Raw genomic sequence first — 15,831 nt, 5'->3', positions numbered from 1 at the left:
GACTGTAATATTAACCAAGCTAATCATAAAGCCTGCTACCTTTACATTACTAACTCTTAAGCATATCTCTATTCTTTAATGTATTTTGTCAAGAAAGAGGAAGTTTGGATGGGACATAATGCAAGACAGGATCATTAAAATTAAAAACCACATGGATATCAGTTAGCGAGAGAGAGACAGTTGGTTAGGTTCAGTTTTAAATTTTCATGCACACAGAAAAAAAAAAAATCCAAAACCAAAGTGAAACCTGATGTGAAATGAGAGATCAAGATTGCTAAACAAACATATAGTTACAAGTAAAGTAAAAGAAAATAAGAGACAAAAGAGTGATGTATTTCTAGTTTCTAGACAATAGCAGAATAGTTGATAATAAGTTACTTAAAATGACACTAAAAGATTATGAGAAGATGTCTTATTGGAGTGCAAGGACAAGAGGACATTATTGTTAAAAACCAAGTTTTATTGGCTGGTTTTTTTATTAAGCCTATTTTAAAACTGTAAAAGCATTGACTTTTTTTCTTTTACATAAGATGCAAGATGTCTGAATATGTTGTTATTTTCTCATTTATGTTTAAACAGAAAAGTAATTTTTAATTCATGCTGACTTTAATTTCAAAGCATGTAAATGTTGCTTGTTGGTGAAGCAAGAAAAAATTAAATGCAATTGCATTTATTTCAGTAATTTCAACAATTTGAACCAGTTTAAGCCAGCGGTCTACTTTGGCAAAGCAACCAATGTTTGAAAAACTTCAAGAAAACCTTAACATTATTAAAAAGGAAGCCAAGTTCACCATAATAGTAAATTCTATTTTTTCGTTCACTATAATTACAGCTAATAAACAACATTGTTTTTACACAACATAACCTATAATTACATACTTTCCAACTTCTAAAAACACCCAAATAGTTATAGTTGTATTGGACTTGGCATTAGATAATGTAGAAGTGCCTGAAAATGCAAAAAAAAAAAAGCTTAAATTTCAGCTAGAATTTTACATTCAAGGTTATTAGGGCCTACACCCAAATTTAAAGGACAGAGTGCTATATTGCTACAGTATTTTACTTTTAGTTGAAAACTCTGAAGTCAAACATCTTGAGTTGTGTGTTGATGTGAATTTTTCATAAACATCTTACTCACCTACCACCAAATATGGCCGTTATGAGTTACCCCTTGGAAGTCAAAAGAGTCATGAAAAGTAAAAGCCCCACTTTTTCCTTGTTTATGTCACTAATACTAACTTTTGCAGTGCAATAAATGTGATTAATGATGAGATAATGAACAGGGAGTGACATGTAATTTAAAAAATACAAAACAATTAGACGACCAAGGCCAGACATACTGGCATGATCTATATTTAACAGAGAACACTAATATATCATCACAATACGAGCTGAAACAAATACAGAGAAACATGACCCAGTGGATGTTTGGTGCAGTGCTGGTGATGGGATCGACCGCACATAACCGTTTAGTTCACAACTGTTGAGGTGTTGTAAGCTATCATGATCAACAGGCAGCGACTGTTTGTTTACAACAAGACTTGTTGTGGAGGAGCGAGAGAGCGGCAGCTGTGAAGCAAAATGAAGGTTCAGGCATCTATGGGATTGCTGATGGATCATAAAGTGATAGCACTGGAGTTCCCCCTTGTTGGACTCTGTGCAACACAAGTGGGGAGACCCTAAAAATACCCCTTTTAAAATTTCACCAAACAAACAGCTGCGTCTCCTGCACAGGGTCCAGCTCACAAATACAGGCAAAGGACAGATGATACATACCAGTAATGGGCTGTAAAATGGATGATCGACAGCGCCCTAAAACTATTTGTGTTGGTTTGTAATAATATGATGTTAATGATAGCAAAACACAACACTGTGTGTCAGCATTACTGTTCTTTTGCATTCATATCATGTCATACCGACTGTGATTGTGAGCAGCCAAGTGGGGGCCTAATCAAGAGAGTTTACAGTCATGCTAGCTGCGCTCAGTGGTGCCCCCAAAACTTATTATGGAGTGACCAGATGGGGCACACCAAAACCCAAAGCCATAACTCAACTTCAGGAATTTGGTTATGCTTTTGTATATACACCTATTGAAAACTAAGAGTTAAGGTATATACTGATATACTTCGGTTTCTTGTTTTACAGTTAAGGTTGCTAATTATCTGACGTGCATAGACCAATATCGATACAGGTAACATTTTCATGCTATATAGACCTGGCATCAACATGTGTTTCGGATGATCTCATCACAACTGGTTAGCGCTAAATATAGGTATAAACAGCCACCAGGTAACGTTTCCACATATTTTTTGTAGTATAAACACAAACGCCATCCTGATGTGCGTCCAGCAAGTACAACATCATCTGTGCAAGACGAGGTGGTTGTTTTAGTGACAGCATGCTAATGCTCTGTAAATAACCCATTAAATCTGTAGTATGATGAAGTATTGCATGACCATCTATCGTTTTGCTGTATGGAAGTATATGTGTTGGTTTTTTGCTGACAGCAATATTTCCAGCTATACTGACACAACAACAAACACGAGTAGCAAGCAGGCTACAGAGTAGCTTGCAAAATTGTGGATGAAATCTGATCAAAAGTGGCCACGTGGAGACACATGACAGGGACAGGTATGAATGGCGATGTGTCTTGGCTGTCTACGTGCGTTTGGATCACCGAAGCACATGCTAATACCAGGTTTAAACAGGCTCATTGAGTTCCATGACAATCCTGCCTTTCTGGCATGTTAGGCGTCCCATTGGTCTTTAAATAGGCTGGTTGTCCTTTTCCTTAAAAAGACAAATATACGGCTTAAATTTGAACAACTTCATTGATTGTGGGGGAAAAAACATTTAACAAGCCTTCTTAGTTTTAGGAGAAACTCGTGGTTACCCATGGAATCCATTTTCATTTGGATATGTTGAGGTAAGAGTTCAAGGGACCCCTTTGAAAATGGCCATGCCAGTTGTTTCCTCACAAAAATTGAGCCTAGCTTTGGGGTGTTAATTAGCTCCCTTCCCAACAAGCTATATGGATGGTACTAATGGAACTAATGGGTGCCCAAGGTTGTTTAGATTCAAAAGAAACCTTTACCTTTGTGCTTACTTTAAAAAAGAACAAGCCACTGGGGCAACCAGTGGCTCAGCTGGTGGAATGGGTGCCCCATGTACTGAGGCTATGCCCTTGCCGCCTTGGCCCTTTGCTGCATGTCAGCCCCTCTCTCTCCCCCTTTCATACTTAAGCTGTCCTATCAAATCCAAAAAACAATCTATTAAAAAAAAAAAAAAAAAGCAGGCCACAGCCTCTCAAAGAATATCATTGGCCTCCAGTTATTTTCGCAAGGGGGAGGCAGTAGGGGTGGCATTTTTGGGGGTGCAACTGGCTGTGCTGTGAGGTTGTAATTATGGTGAAATACAGTAAAGTTTGGTACATTTATTTGCACTTGGGTGCTGTACTAGTTTTGATGTACATGTACTTTACTTGAGTACTTCTTATTAATGCTATTTGTACTTCTATTCCACTACATTTTGGAAGCCAATATGGTATTTACTTTTCGTAGTTCAAGTGTATTTTAATGCAGAAACTTATGTCCTTGAATTTAAGTTAGCTTTTGAATGCAGGACTTTTACTTGCAACAGATTATTTTTACCTTAGTGGTATTACTACTTTTGCCAAAGTGAAAGATTTGAATAATTCTACTGCATAGTGAGGTCATGCAAAGAGAAAGGTAATAATGTAGTATAATGTGCATTATTGTCCAGCAATGTATAGATCAATGTATAGAATAGAATATAATTTTGTGATGAAAATGAGGTATTCTGCAAGCAAATTTTGACATTTTATGCTAATGAAATGTTAGATCACAAAAATCATTAGGATTCATCCTTTGGGAACCATGAGTGTCTGGACAAATTACACCCAAGGACAAATTGTTGGACTGACAAACTGACTGAGCAACAGGCCTGCTATCCCCAGAGCTAGCATGGCTAAAAATATGACTAATAAAGCTTTTTATAAATCTCAAATTGATTGGAAAACATCCAGTCATGTGCTTCCCAACGACATTTCATCAGGACACACATGGGCCTACTTTGGAGACACTTGTTGATTCTAGAGTCAAACCTGTGACCTTCCCATGAGTGGAGGAGCTTTCTAACCACTGCCAACATACCTCCTCTGCCTGCTTATCCACTGTAGGTCTCGTGTGTCGACCACGGGCCACAGCTGTCTGAGGTTTTATCCGGTCTCAAGCGTAAATCAGAGACCAGTTTAGCCTCATCACATCTCCATAAATATCTCCCCCTAGGTAGGACGAAATATGCAATGTACAATTTATTTGGTGGGTTATATTTATGGTTTATTTACATTTGTTCCATAGGAGTTTGATGTGTTTTTAAGCCATCTTTCACCACAATGGTTGCCAACATTATACTGTAAACTAATCGTTTAAAGCCTCAAAATACATGTTAGACTGTAGTTAGCCATTGCATATTTACAGCCCTTATTATCAAAAGCTTAGAGAGACTACATTAGTAGACTACATTATAATCATGAGTCGGTCACATATGTGGACAAAAGCATGTCGACACAGGGGCATTGTAAGTATTTACCATCTCGTTCCAAAAGCCTGGCTGCAAGCAATTTGCCAAAAGAACATTAGCAAGGTCTAACACTGATGCTGGTGTTAAGGTTTGGCTAACAGTCGGTTTTCTAGTTCATCCCAAAGATGTTAGATTCAGTTAAGATCAGGCCAGTCCGCCCTTTTCAAACCAAACTGGGAAAACTTTATTGATGGACCTGAATTGGTGCACAGGTGGCACTGTCATGTTGAAACAGGAAAGGGATAAGCTGAAGACAAAATGTTCGAAGCACACTGATGTCTAAAGTACCACTGAGTCCTACAGCATTCAGCAGACCCAGACCAATAGATAACATACTTTTGGCAAAAGCATTTTAGCACCCTGTCTCAAAGTAAATGGGTGTTGTGTTAAATAAGGTCTGTGGTTAAACACAAGCTTAAGAAACTTAAGCTCAAGTTCTACCTCATAAAATACATTAGTAAATATCCCTCACAAGAACTCTTAAGCATCTATGTGTCTTAAAAGATGGTAGCTAACAAGAGGCTTAAATGAGACAACAAATTGTCATCATGCTGTACCAAACATGGCTTTGCAGCCTAGTAGTGGCGACACGATCGTCGTGTGGTTCATTATAGCCTGGCAATAGCTTTTTATTTCTGGCAACTGCATTTAGGCTTCAGAGATCCTAAAAGTGGTGTTCATTTGTGAGGATTATCTTGCTGAGCAAGACGTGCAAGTATCATAAATATTCATTTACCACAGATCTTATTTTCTGCAATGATCCAAAAGTTAATGGAAAAATCCCATAGGCCTTATGATGATGGCACCAGGGCGAGGTTAGCTTCCAGGCGGGTCTACAGAAAAATCCCTGGGGCCCTCCATAGACAACAATTACAAAGAAGCTTGAAATAACCAAGTTGTAAATTCAAAAATACATTTCTAGGACTTCATGTAGGTCTTACAGGGTGTCTCTGTACCAGCAGAGTGGACTGCTTTAGTAACGGTCAAACCCTCAAAGTGGAATCTTTCATCAGTGCTTGACTGTTCTTCGTCATCTTGGTGTAACAACGATAAGGTCACTCTGTGAAATGACTCCATGAATCAGAGTTCCTGTCTTGTGAAGGTAAACTGTTTACACGGATCAGTTTGCTTATCTGGGACTCGATACGACACCGCGCTGGCATGTGAAAACTCAGTTCAATTGAGACCTCCAGAACCTTTTGATGCAACACTTGGCAGCATGCATGAGAACTTCTACAAAACCTGTAAACAAACCATCTCTATTTACAGACCTTTTACTCACTGTTTACTCACCTTTTTTAGTTGCAGAAAGAAGGTCCTCAGAGATCATAGATATGCCATATTTCAACAAAATGTAAATGTCATTTTAGCTTATCCAACAGGTCAATGATGTAACCACAATATTCTAAAACCTTGAAGCATGGCATTAATCTTCTGAATGAAAATACATTTTTTAGGTTCTTTGAAGAAAAAAAAACTTTACAAGTACTGAAAAAGTGATGTCAGAATTTAGCATATTACTAAACAAAAAGAAGTATTCCAACTCAACTCAGTGTTTTTTTTTAAATTATTTTTTTTTTTTTTATTGTAATTGTAACCGGTGTGGTAGGACCCAAATGCAGCACACCAGAGCAGGTGAGTAGTTGGTAATGACCTTTATTTAATGTTTTGGCAGGTTTAATGGAGGAAAGGTGAGTATAATCAGGTCGCAGGTAAGTAGGGACAGTTATCAATTCTGGGGTGGAGCAGGGTTCAAGGGTCGAGCAAAGTTCGTAGAGCAACTGGGGTGAGCTCACTCACGGGTGATAGTTCAGAGTTCAAGTGGGGAAATTATGAACTTGGGGCATACTGGCAGGTGGATGTATCAGGTAAGTTGCAGAGACACTTACAGCAGGGAGCCTGTGGGATCAACGAGGACAGGCGCGAAGTCGATGTAACATCAGAACAATAAACAACGGAGCAGAAACTGAGTAGCACGCCGCACAGCTACAGGCAGACAAGAACCAGGAAGTACATGGGCAAAACTTGTGGTTGGAGATGAAGAGCTGCTGGGAGGGGAGCACCAGGTGGAGGTGATGAGACTGATGGGGGGGTGTGGCCGGTTGAGAGAGAGGTTGGGGTGGAGTAAGTGGAAAAAAATCCCACAGCAGCAGGAGAGAGGCAGAGCAGCATCTGACAGTAATATCTTATATTATTTTTACATCAAATTCTCCCACCTTCCTAAAAGCAATGTCTTCAGTGTGGACTTTATACACACCAATCACCTCTTCATCTGAACATGTTAAAAAGCCAAACAAAGCTTGAAACGTTGAACTTTTTCTAAACGTAAGATGGCAAAAAGCTTTTTTATACCTCTGTTCCGGCGATGGCCGTGACCGAAGGCATTATATTTTACGTCAGTCCGTCCCATTAGACTTTGGTGGTCAAAGGTCAAGGTTACTGTGACCTTGTCCTTCCCATTCTTGTGAACGCAATATCTTGAGTGCATTGAGGGAATTTTTATCAAATTTGACATAAATGTCTATTTTGAGTCAAGGTTGAAATTTTTAGATTGTGGTGGTCAAAGGTGGAGGTGTAGATGTGTGCAAAGCATCCATGTTTAGGAAAATAGCTTCTTTGCAGCAACATCCATATTTGAATCATTGTCAGCTGGCATTACTCCATATGAGTCTGGACTGACATGAATGTAAACTTCACTGGTTCGTGGAGGCATACAAGAGCAAGGCGATAATTCTAGTTTACTGATGTGAGAACTTGGGAAGCAGAAATCACTCAATCATATCTCACTCGTTTATAGCAGTATCTCATGATTTGTTATTCAAATCCAACAAATTTGAAAAGATCTTTTAGTGTAATTTAGTTTATTTGACAAAACCAAATACAGTAATGATAATACAAAAATATAAAACACTGTCAAGGAAAACATGACAAGGTCCAGGACTTATTTCCATCGTGGTCTCTGGTGATCCATCAGTCCATCCTCGCAGCAACAAGACAAATGCAGGCATTCCACGTACAGGAACAAACAAACTAACAAAAACTCAGTGTATTATTATGGCTGTTCTCCCAGTGACTCTCCCAGTCACGCTCCTGGTTTATCAGGCTGACAGTCAGAATGAAGACAGACCTGTGGTTCTGACGCATGGGAGATCTTGGCTTCTCCCCTGAAACAACTATTAATAACAGGCCAAGGTAACGTGGTTGCTACCACTTCACTGCCAGGATTCTCTCTGGTTGAGTCACAGCCTGCTTTCATCCAGACCTGCAGCCACGAGGAACTTTGGCCTCGTTTAGATCCAGTAACTTGTTCCTTTGTCAGGACCCCCATCACAACTGCAACCCCCAATGATAACAGCCGCCCAGCTGTCGATTTCATCATCATTTGTTTGTGCTCACCAATATAAATTAAGCTGAGGTGTAAAGTACTGACAACCAACTAGTGGTGGAAGAATCATGCTGGTGTTTTTTTTATGTTTTACCCACTAATTACAACTCTGTTTTATATAACTGCCACACATGTTCAAATCTTATTATCATAAGTAGTAGTATTTTTTTTCTACAGGCAGCTCCTGGTACAAGATAATGTTAGTATTCAATAGAAACCATCGTGCAGAAGTTGAAACTACAGTATGATAAATAAGATCATCATGCCAAAGCCAAGCTATCAGCACCTGCTGATGTGCTCCTGTGGCTAATTCAAGAACTGTCAAAATGTTGAGACTGGGCTGCCAGAAAGTGTTGTATTAATGTTGCTGAAAAATCAAGCAAAGAAGAGAAATGGTTAAGTATGGACACTGGGTTAGGATGATTTAAAATGTGTTTAGGAGCACACCACTAAAAACTAAAACCAGAGGCTTCTTGTGAAGGTATAGATACAGTTTAATACGTATTACACCTTAAAAATATACGCTTTTCTAGGATCACTGATTCATCAGTTGGCATCTATTTTGTTTGTGCTTACAGGTAGAAAATGCGATCTAGGAACTGCACCATGGAGGGTCCAGATGACGGACACATCCAGCCCACTAAAGGTTTCATCAAGCAGGAAGAGGAGAACACACCAGAGCTCACAAAGAGGAAGATGAAGGTCCAGCGGGAGGAGAAGGACGGTAGGACGGCGGGGTCAGTGAAGAAATCTCAGAAATCTCCTGTGAGCAGGAAGACAGCAGCAGTGCTGGATCTGTCAAAGACGGACCTGCTGCACCTGCTGGGAATCATGGAAGGAGAAGTTCAGGTACAAATAAGATTTACTTCACAAACATAAGAAGTCACTGTACACCATCTGCTTAGCAGCAAACAGCAAACAGACACAGTTTGAGACCAGCTGGTGAACATAGTGGAGCATTTAGCAGCTAAAGAGACAGATATTTTTCTCAGGAGTTGTTGGCGACCCTGAAAAGAGCATTAAGATTCACCAACAGTACTCCAATGGGATGATGATGTTTGGCTAGTTTTTGTAGGCAATGATGGAGAGTAAAAGACATTCAGGCTTAGGTCCACAGGCTTCTGAAAATCTGTATCTAAACATAGCCATCGGACAATAGATCTTATACAAAGCTAGCTTTGCTTTGGTTGTGGTTTAAGTTGGCTCAAAATATGGAAACCCCCCCCCCCCCCCAATACGTTTTAAAGTATGTAAAAATTTTAGGCCTGTAACGCTTATATTTTATTTAACATGGTTGTCCCATGTAATAGAGAAACCCAGGAATGAGTCATAAAACCCAGAAATGAATTAGCGCCTATGGTTTCTTTTTCTTGATTGGGTTTTTTGTTAGATGCCTGGAATAAGGCCCGTGGTTAACACAAGCTTAAGAGACTTTCAGGTTTTGTTTTATAATATAAAATATCTCGGTAAATGCCCCCCTCTTGAACTTTGAAACTTTTATGTGTCATCGAGCCCCGCTGAATATGGCTTTACAGCCTCGTAGTGATGGCATTGAGACCACAGTGAATTTTGTTTATAGCTTAACATTTTTAACTTCTGACGATTGCATTCAGGCTTCATCCTGAAAGAGCTGTTAATTTGTGAGAATTATATTGCTGAATAAAACGTGTAAGCATCATAAACATTTGTTTATCACAGAGCTTATTTTCTACAATATTAAAAAATCTAATGGAAAAATCCATAAGGCTTTTTGACAACCAGGGTGAAGCTAACTTCCTGGTTGGCCTACAGAAAAACATACCTGAAGCACTCTATAGTTAAAAAAATCTGAAACGGGGCTGGAGGCAGATCGACGCTATCTTCCTTACTGAGAAATTCTGGATGTGGCCTCTGCCCACCAATGCTTTGGTTTCGCTTTTTGCTTTCTGCAGCATTGCTAGCACTAGTTTGACTGGTGACAGAGCAGTGTGCATCAAGATGACTAACCATAGGCTGTACCAAATAAACGGCTAACGTTAACAGAAACATCAGAGAGATTCATAAATGTTTGAACCTCAGTCACACTAAGATAAGTAGTCATTTGTTCACCAAAATCAGCTACTAGCAAACGAATCAGAATGGTAAGTGTAGTTATCCTCTTATATTTGTTGTTTTGTTAGCTTGTAGGCTAACTGTCAGTGGCTGACACAGCGTTAATGTTTGAGAAACATTAAATAATATCAGCTACGATTGTGATTTTGGTAGATAGGTTAGTGGAAGGAAGCTACAAGTTCTGATTTACATCCAAAAACTTCCCACTCTACAACATTTGCTTTCAAACCTTTGACTATGCTAATGCTAACAAGTCCACTCTGCACTGGAAGTTTCAGGTTTCATTGCTGGTGTTGTGGTGAAGTCTGTTCCCCGAGCAATATGTGTTTCCTGATTGGCTTTCATTTTAATGACGTAACTCATCTAGCGTCCCCATTGTCGTTTGACCCTCAGATTTTAGAGATGTGCCCAGACATTGCCACCTTTAGTAAAGGAATGCGAAAACACCTTTCTTGTGACAAATTTTGCACAACTCCGTATAGTCAAGGTCCAAAATTTGGGGGATGTAAACATTAGACAAAAATGTGGAGGGGGAGTTTAAACTGTGTGAAGGTAGATTGGGGCTCTTAATTTTTCAATAAAGAATTGGAAATAGATGTTTATGCTAAATGATTTTCTAAATTCCTGAAATGTCAGAGTTGATGAAGTGAATGTTGAGTCACTGAACTTTTTAATTAACAGCTCTCTAAGTTGCAATTCTGTGTGAGCCTGGGAGTGCAGTTGATAATTGAAACAACTGCTCAGTGGACAGCTTATCATGGTTAAAACAAAATACATCCGCACACCAAGTAGCTCCAATTAGAAGGATGTTAATGCTGTGTAACGGTTCAAGCACAAGGCCCTTTCTCAGACTTCAGCGTGGTTACCATGCCAACTGAGGCCGAAGGAAGACTGAGTCCATTCACTGTAGTCAGTTATTGTCTTTTTTAGAAACATCCAAGTAATCATTTTGTTATTTCATGCAGCACCTGCAGCTCATAAAACCATAAATACAGAGGAGGTAGCCATGAGTGCAGAGATATATTGACATGTCTCCGTGTGCGATGGGTTAGATTTTAAAAAATAACCAATGCCGATGTGGGGGCAGCCCACCGGCGGCCGCTGAGTTCCAGTCTGATAATGATTTTCTAATGGAGGCACATTTATAAAGTCCTCTCCAGAGAGGCAGGATGCTGCTGCCTCGCCCTCTGTTTCCATCCTGCATCATCTGTTTGGGTGTGTTGAATATTTTCCATTAGCCCATGACAGAGAATTACAGAACAACATTTTACTCAGAAAGTGCTGCTTTTGTTCTGCTTTGTCTCACATGATGGCAAAATGTTCAAAAACTGTTTGGTTAAAAATGTCACAAAAAGATCATTTTCATCATGTCAGAATGGTAAAAAAAAAAAGTTTTTAGGAAAATACATGAAATCTTCATGTCTTCTGGAGGAATCAATGGGCTTGGAGCTGGGAGCACTAAGTCTGAAAGTATTGCTAGACATGCTAACACATTGTTGGTTTTGGTGTTTTTGTGGAATTTTTGGCAACAAGTAAAATACATAATAAAACCAGAGTCATCCCTTGAACACGATTTACTACACAAACTATTTTGCTCATGATCAGTGATTTTGATCATGCACTGTAGCATCAGCAGACAGTCACTGCTGCAAAGACAATAAATGCTACATTCATATTAAAGTCTTTTTTGCAGGTCCATTTAGTTTAGGGAATCTCTATGCAAATACTGGCAACAGGTGAAATGCTTTTTGGTGGAGTCTTTTTTTGCACAGACTACAGTGATCAATTTGTTGTCTTATATATAAAGATGAAGTTTTGGGATGTTTACTATCTCCGTGCAGGAATTGTGTCATGGCCTTGTTTGAAAAAAGACACTGTGTAGTTTAGAGTGAAGGAATCAGCTCCCTCTGCTGGTACAAACCTGCCTCTCTCTGTGTATCTGTAATGTCAGTGTGAAAGGAGCTGATGAGGTCATATCTTGCATATCTTGCGTCCACGTGGCGCAGCTTCAGATGATGATAGCTAGGATCGTTACTCAGCTGATGTCGGAGCATCACTGTGCAAATATTCAACAAGTTAAACGCCCACATAAAGGCTGAAACAGACACTGTAAATCTTTTTAAAATGCTCTTTGGTACTAGTCTATTAATCATTGGGTATTCATCATTTTTTCCAGTGAGAGGGTCAGGTGCATCTTGTACCTTTAGATATGGATTTAAAAATAATTCTGTTTTAGGATGAAAGAAACTTTAGCTGATGGTGGTCTGTTTGATTTTGTCAATGACAATTTGTTAATCACCTTTTAAAAATATTTTGAATAGGTACTTTAGTATGAAGATCATTTTTTTCTTATTTTTATTTTATTTTATTTTATTTAATTTTGCTTTTCCATAAAAAAGAAGAAAAACAAATTAAGATTATGTTTTACTTGTTACGATTATTGTTGGTTTTTAATCCTTTGGTCTGTGTGAAACATGCTAAAATGTTTTATTTGCAAAGCTCTTTATTATTGTCCTAGGATACTTTTTTTTCCATCAATAAAAAAGAGGAAAGCTGATCACCAAAACACAGGTAACAAATAAATTACCCTAAATAAAAAGGAAACGCAAGACTCTGTTGTGTGTGTCTTCAGGCCAGAGAGGACATCATCGGCCTGCTGAAGTCAGACAGAACCAAACCGGAGACTCTGGAGGCTCACTATGCTTCGGCCGTCCCCACCAAACCCCTGCAGGCCCTGCAGAGAGACGGCCTGCTCAGCCTCAGCAACAACAGCACTGAGGACGTGTACGAAAAACCAATGGCTGAGGTGAGAGACAAATATACTCAAGGGTTTCACTTGGGATTAGAGTGACTGAAAGACTCAGTGGGGAGTAAGGAAACAATGGTTTTAATGCTGGTCTCAAAATCTGTTTGTTTGGACTTTTCATAGTAACAGCAGTTGATCATATACAGTACATATATATATATCGTTTTTTAAACTTTATGTATAGGTTTTCAGTAGGATGATCTTATATTGCTGTGGATAAAACTACCCAGCAGTATATAAAGGAGTTACAATGACCTCAACATTACACATCTACAGCAGTACAATGCAACATACATATTAATGCAGCAGGAAAACGAATCCAAATACATCATATATAATAGTAAAACACTGACAGGGGGCATTTTACTGCACAATAAGTACTTTAACTGTCCATACTTTGAATTCAGTTAGAGGATAGCATTTAAATATTTTTACTAAAGTCAGGACATTTACTTGTGTGGTATTAGTACATTTAATTAAAGTAAAGAATTTCAAAACTTCTTCCATCACTACAATACTTGATGCCAGATTCTTCAAAACAGTGTTTTTATCAATTTAATTCATAACCATGACTAAATGGCAAAGAAGTGCTACTGTTAAATGGCCTTCTCTGTTTGGTCACAGACTTTCTCGTTGGTTTTCATATTTAAAAGTATGCCTGGGCTGATTCCTTCTTATCTGTGTACGTACATGCGTAAAAGCCAAAGCCAATGTGGCCTGTACTCTCATTATATGTTCATGATGTTGCTCCGCAATGTCCACACAGGAATTGGCAAAAAAAAAAAAGCTTTTAAACATGCTGCCCCTTCTTAGTGGAATAATTTACGAGAGGACCTGAAATTGTCTAAGCTGATTACTATCAGGGAGTTACAGTCACTTTTAAGAGATTGAGAAAATTGTACTCTTGGTCAGTTATTCAAATTACCACTGTAATTGTTTTGGAAAACTGTACTTGAGTATGTATTTAAATTGTTAACTTTAACTGTGATTGACAGTTGTACTTGTCCACTTGTTTATTGTTGTAACAATGTTTTATGCCTGGTTAAATAAATAGTGTAATAACAGATACTGTTTCAAAGCTCTTGCCCTTGGCTAGCACTGACTGCAAGGTTGAAAAGTACTAAATCCTGGTATAAAAATAGCAAAATCACAATCAGTGTAAAAGTTTTAAACTGTAAATTGTAAACTCCCACAAGGCTGTTAAAACCTCTGAATTCCTGAAAAAGACTGACAACTTAAAACATGACCTTAATGTACTCCGATAGGAACTCCATACCAACCTAGACTTTTATTTTGGTGGTGCATTTACACCAGGGTTCATGCAAGTGAAATCATGTTCTTTTGTGTGTTGAACGGCACTGGGTTCTCCTTGAAAATGTAATTTTCCATGCCCAGTGATCTCTGCAGGGTGTTGTAAAAAGGCTGAGCAAATGTGTAGAAAGTGTGAAAACATTTGAATAAAGACTCATTGTTATCCCACAAACACTACATCACCATAACCGTAGATAATTGTTTTTGGATACTGTGCTGGCAGATGTGGTGTCAGGGTGTGAGTTGTTGTTCATAATGAGTGTTGACGTGTTTCCCGTCAGTTGGACCGTCTGGAGGACAAACAGAAGGAGACGTACAGACGGATGCTGGAGCAGCTGCTGCTTGCAGAGAAATGTCACCGGCGCACCGTCATGGAGCTGGACAACGAGAAACGCAAACACACCGACTTCATGAACAAGAGCGACGACTTTACCAACCTGCTGGAGCAGGAGAGGGAGAGGTGAGGGCCCAGTGTGCGTGCGTGCGTGCGTGCGTGTGCGCGTGTGTGTGTGTGTGTGTGTGTGTGTGTTTGTGTGTGTCAGAGAGTTTCACCACTGAGTGTGTTCACATGCAAACTGGGATCCCACTCTGAGTTTGATCATGGTCAGGATTAAGACTGGATACCAACTAAAACTTTTTGTTTATAGTATCAAAACGATATACTTTTGTACTTTAATGCTGTATCAGTCAAAGCAAGATATTAAAAAAAACATGTTTTTATGCTAGCATTTTTCTATATTTTTCTCACTCACAACAACCCCCCCCCCCCCCCCCCAAAAAAAAACAAACCAAAGATGTGTTTGTCCTTCTCTTACTTAATATTAACTTCCTGTCTGTGGGTCTCAGCCCAAATGCCATTGTTTCCTACTGAAGATATAAATCTTTAAAAACAAAAAATAATCACTGTAGTTTTAATCAAACAAACAGGAGGAAATAGTGTATTTGTTGGGGACTATTTTGAGCAGCGGATTAATCCGCATTTGATGCTCTGGTAAGTATTTGGAGCAGCAGGACGGTGTATGTGGGGTTAAGTCAAGAGAAACTACAATGTGTGTGTGTGTGTGTGTGTGTGTGTGTGTGTGTGTGTGTTTTCATGGTAATGAGGGAACATGTCATCCAGTGCAACAGTGTGGCTACTGTATGTCTGCTCGGTTATGGCATGAATCATAATTATGATTATTTTGGTCATTATGAGATCACAATTATTAACACGATTACTTGTTGATTTTGGAAACATCATGAAACACCATTTTTGGAAACACCTTTTTTTTTTTAATATAAAAAGCATTTTTAAGAGTGGATTTTCTTGAACTTCAAATACATTTCAACAGAATAACAAATACATTTATGTAAAAAAAAATAGATCACACACAGTGTTGTCTCTAATAATCCTGCTTTTGAAAAATACACAGTACAATATTTCGGTGTGAGTGATGACAAAGAAATGTGTGTGTTGAAATATGTTGTTGGCAAAAACATGCACGTTCTGCAGATGTATGTTTATTTGTCTGTTAGGAGGCATCAGATAAGACCCAGCGCATCAGGGTTTTGTGATGGTTCTGATAGGAAAGCCGATGAGTCGTGCTTTATCAAGCCATCGAAAAACAAACAGCACAATGCACCGCTTCGACTGACT

General features: G+C 38.8%; 1 protein-coding gene across 3 annotated transcripts in view; it reads left to right on the top strand.

Annotated features, from left to right (window-relative positions):
- LOC121955269 (filamin-A-interacting protein 1) overlaps positions 1-15,831 on the top strand; it is a 48,393-nt gene that overhangs the window by 16,322 nt on the left and 16,240 nt on the right. For all 3 annotated transcript variants that reach the window (XM_042503133.1, XM_042503132.1, XM_042503131.1), the window contains exons 2-4: positions 8,566-8,836; positions 12,711-12,884; positions 14,477-14,655. In XM_042503133.1, the coding sequence (XP_042359067.1) occupies positions 8,573-8,836; positions 12,711-12,884; positions 14,477-14,655 (617 nt within the window). In that variant the 5' untranslated portion in view covers positions 8,566-8,572. The remainder of the gene's footprint in view (positions 1-8,565; positions 8,837-12,710; positions 12,885-14,476; positions 14,656-15,831) is intronic.

This window comes from Plectropomus leopardus, chromosome 16 (genome assembly GCF_008729295.1).
Source record: "Plectropomus leopardus isolate mb chromosome 16, YSFRI_Pleo_2.0, whole genome shotgun sequence".
In the NCBI taxonomy this organism is placed as follows: Eukaryota; Metazoa; Chordata; class Actinopteri; order Perciformes; family Serranidae; genus Plectropomus; species Plectropomus leopardus.
The sequence above is the reverse complement of the archived record's forward strand: the minus strand, read 5'-3'. Positions and strand labels throughout refer to the sequence as shown.